Below are 3,949 nucleotides of genomic sequence, written 5' to 3' on the forward strand. Positions count from 1 at the left end.
GTGGGCAAACATACAGCAGTCGGCGGGCTTCCTCCCCGACTCCCTCCGGCTCCCACTGCTCCGCCTCTTCGTCGTCGTCTTCCTCGGAGGACGAGGAGTTCGAGGACGAGCTGCTCGACATGAACCCGAGTCCCAACTTTGACAGCATGTCGCTGGGGAGCTTCGGCTCCTCGGCGCTGGACAGGGACTTAGATTTGAACTTTGAGTCCGGCTCCGGCGGCTCTCACTTTGAGTTCCCCGACTACTGCACGCCTGAAGTCAGCGAAATGATTTCCGGGGACTGGCTGGAGTCCACCATTTCCAACCTGGTGTTTACGTACTGAGATCCAAGCGGGAGGGAACGACGACGGCGACAACACGCTCGCACAACAGAGAGCAACAACCCCGGGGGGTGATTCCGGACGGGCAGCTCCTGCATTGTCTCCGACCCACTTAGCGCCGTGGTGTCTTTTCTCGTCTCCAAGCGGCAACTTTTTACAATGGGGAGAAGAAAAAAAGGAGCCTTTTTTCGCTTTGGATATGCAGACCGTTGAGGACTGAAGAACAGGCCAACATGGCGGGGGTGCAAAACAAGAGAGAAGGGAAGAAATGAGACGCTGGGTCCTGTTTGAGGGAGATGTGAACTGGTTGACCCGAACAACTTTACTGTGATTGATTTGCACGTTATGCGGTCCGCTGTTCACTTAATCAATGTTGTCGCGATTTCTAAAGGGACATTTCTCACAGCTTTTTACCGATTTGCCAAGTGAACTAAAAAAAGGTACATAACTCGGACTGTCTTGCTACGTTTTTTTTACTGCGGTGTGTCACCAAGAGGGAGTTTTTTGAAGGTGGGTTGATGTTTTTTTTTTTTTTTAAAGTTTATTTTATCAAAAGCAAAAAAAACTGCAAAAAAGTTAATTAAGCATGATAGCCTACTTTGTTCCTGTATTGTGCTGACATTTGATGTGAGACTGTCAAGCAGTTACAAATCTAGTATTAGGGTTATTTAAGTGAATAGATAGCCTCATTTCAGTTTCTCTTTTTTTATTTTTTTGGGATACAAAGGACACTGAAATAATCACCAGCTGTTTTAATATTTCAAACTTCAGGATTCAAACGCAACTACAAATCAGTGCTGAACTTTATACTTGTGTTGTCTGCGATTCAGGACCAAAATTTATCATTTTAGATACGAGCTTAACCCATTTTTCTGATCATCAGAGCTTTGTTTTGTACATGTATCCAGATGAAATTTTGTATGGGATGTTGTATTTATATACTGGGCCAAGCAGTTTTTATTTTTTGTAAAGTCCTGTTTTTTCCCCCTACCCCCCATTATTTGTCACATTTTCTTCTCAGGCGAAGGGCTAGACTTACAATAAATACACAACTTTTGATTTCTTTTTTTATATTTAACTGGACACACTTCTAGACACGTAAAGTATAGGAAACAGTTTGATTTATTTTCTCAGTGTATTTTTGTACAAATCTATATGGAGAAGGGGAGTCAACAATCGGTGTGTGTAGCCTAGCCCACTCATTCAGCTGCATTGGGTTTCCTGAGTTTAAAACCTTGGCTGGTTGGTTATCATGTTGCTTTCACGTGCCGTGGGAAATCTCACACTTAATATTTATTTTTAATTTACAATCCTCTACTGCATCTTTGAATAGAGAGCCAGTACAACAACATTATTACACTATGGTGGTCATTTGTCTCCCTCATTCATTTGGCTTTTCACCAGCAAATACTCAGACAGCCATGATGTCCAATTTTAAACATCCAAATCTCATATTGTCAATTAGGCTTGGTCATTCCCATCTATACTGTACATGAAATGCTGAGTTTTACCCAATAGCACATGAAAGCAGCACCAGTCTTTGTGTCAGACTACCTTCTACATTTACTGCAGGCTTCTTAAAAACACATTAACTGATTATTCGCAGAGGCTATTCCTCTGGAGTATGTGGTTTTTACAGTCACTCTCTGAAGGAGCCAACCCCCCACCCCCCCTGTTCCCTCAACATTTCCCTCTGATATCTTGCCTATGAAAGCAAACGAGGAGATTGTAGCTTTAAATTTGACTTATTTTTTTGAGGTTTTCATGAACTGATGTCAAACTCATCCACCAGCCACTGGATCGAACAGGCTAACTTTTATGAAAGCAAACAAGGGTGATAACATCGAGCTTATTCAAATTTCTGACTTGAGTTCCGCAACATCTACTTGTACTGCGTTTCTCATTGTATTTGAATATATAATCTTTTCTACTTGTTGGCTAACTATTAGATAATAATTGTTTAGTAACTTTATGGCATGGTGAATAGCATTTGTATTTCGGATTCAGGTTACTTAGCTGTTGTGTTTTTTCAGAAAAAATGGAAAAAAAATGAGGAAAAATGATACTCAATCTTTGTATATTTGACTGTATCATAAAGCAAAACGATTGTGTGTTTATGTATGTTGTTGCTATCAAGGACAGGCACTGTCTAGAACGGCTATCTTTTACACATCCTTACTTACATTTAAGGTGGTCAGTTCAGGACTCTTTTTTTATACATATATATAAAAGCGTTTTTAAATATATTAACTTTATTTTTCATCCATCCTGTGCAATATGCTGTGTAGAATTATCATGTATTGTCTCTAATCATGCCATAAACAAAGGAACCACCTTTTTGAGACTCAGAGAAAGGGAGAACTCATGCCAGCTGAATTGTGTCCATTCACTGCCTGTCAGATTGTTGATCTAAACTTGTGTACAGAACTTTTTCATGGAAGGAAATAAATATCAGCTGGAACTGAAGCTCTAAAACTCTTGTCTCTTGAACCTTTTTATTCATCTCTGACACTGCTTTGTTACCCCTTAGATATTGCATTCCCTACTATAAAGTATGTTAAAATTCTCAGCAGGTGATCTCAGTCTACAGCACACCTTCACATAAGAACATATTACAACTACCTTTAGTTCAAACTCAAACATATAGCTTGTTTATAGTAATAGTTTAGAGTTGGTGGTATAGGTTGCTATATGATCTTAGTCTTCAATGACTCCCAGCTTATCACTGACACATTTAGAATGCAGTAGGAGAGGTCTATATAATGATTATAAATGAAATACAAACACTTGATTTTAAACATATGTACAAATTGCATATATCAATCTGTCAATATGATTGAATGAATTCCAGTATCTAAAACAAATTGTTACAGTGGGATATTATGTACTTTTTATTCTTTGTTGAAAATCGTTTTGGACCTCTTAGATATTTCATCCCGGACTAATATGTCGGTTACAACTCTCAGCATGTGATCTCAGTCTACAACACATTTTCACACAAGAGCAAATTATAACTACTTTTTGTTCAAATTCAAACTTATAGTTTGTTTATAGTTAGTAAAATAGCTAACTAAATCCTTTTGGTATTCAATGACTGATCGCTTTGACAAATTTAGGATATTGTAGGAAATTTCCATGTGGAATATCAATTCAGTAAAACTACTTGATTTTACACATACACAGTGCATATCTGTCAATAGGACTGAATGAATCATAGGATTTCAAAAAATGGTTGCAATGTGAAAATGGTGTACTTTTTATTCTTCTTTGACACTGCTTTGGGACTTCTTAGATATTGCATCCAATACTAAAAAGATTCTACAATACACTTTCACACAAGGACAAATTATAGTAAATTACAGCTACTGTACCTTCAGTTTAAATTCAAAGTCAGTAGTACAGATTACAAAATGATACTTGTCAATACTGACTCCCTGCTAATCCTTTTGACACATTTAGGATACTGTAGGTGAGTTCTTTATGAATATATATGCAATGGAAACATTTTATTTTACACATACACACTTTTACCTTTCTGTCATCAGGATTGAATGAAATGTAGGATAATTAATGGTTACAAAGTGATATTGTGTACATTTGTATAGATAAGTATTAAATGAATGGTATGC

The 3,949-nt window shown here is 37.8% G+C and overlaps 1 protein-coding gene across 1 annotated transcript in view; it reads left to right on the forward strand.

Annotated features, from left to right (window-relative positions):
* sox4b (SRY-box transcription factor 4b) overlaps positions 1-2,795 on the forward strand; it is a 4,111-nt gene extending 1,316 nt beyond the window's left edge. The window contains exon 1 of the mRNA XM_061916182.1: positions 1-2,795. This exon is cut by the window's left edge and continues 1,316 nt beyond it. Coding sequence (XP_061772166.1) covers positions 1-323 — 323 coding nt within the window. The 3' untranslated portion in view covers positions 324-2,795.
* Positions 2,796-3,949: the final 1,154 nt, after the last annotated feature.

The sequence above is a fragment of the Nerophis ophidion genome, linkage group LG11 (assembly GCF_033978795.1).
Source record: "Nerophis ophidion isolate RoL-2023_Sa linkage group LG11, RoL_Noph_v1.0, whole genome shotgun sequence".
NCBI classification, from domain to species: domain Eukaryota; kingdom Metazoa; phylum Chordata; class Actinopteri; order Syngnathiformes; family Syngnathidae; genus Nerophis; species Nerophis ophidion.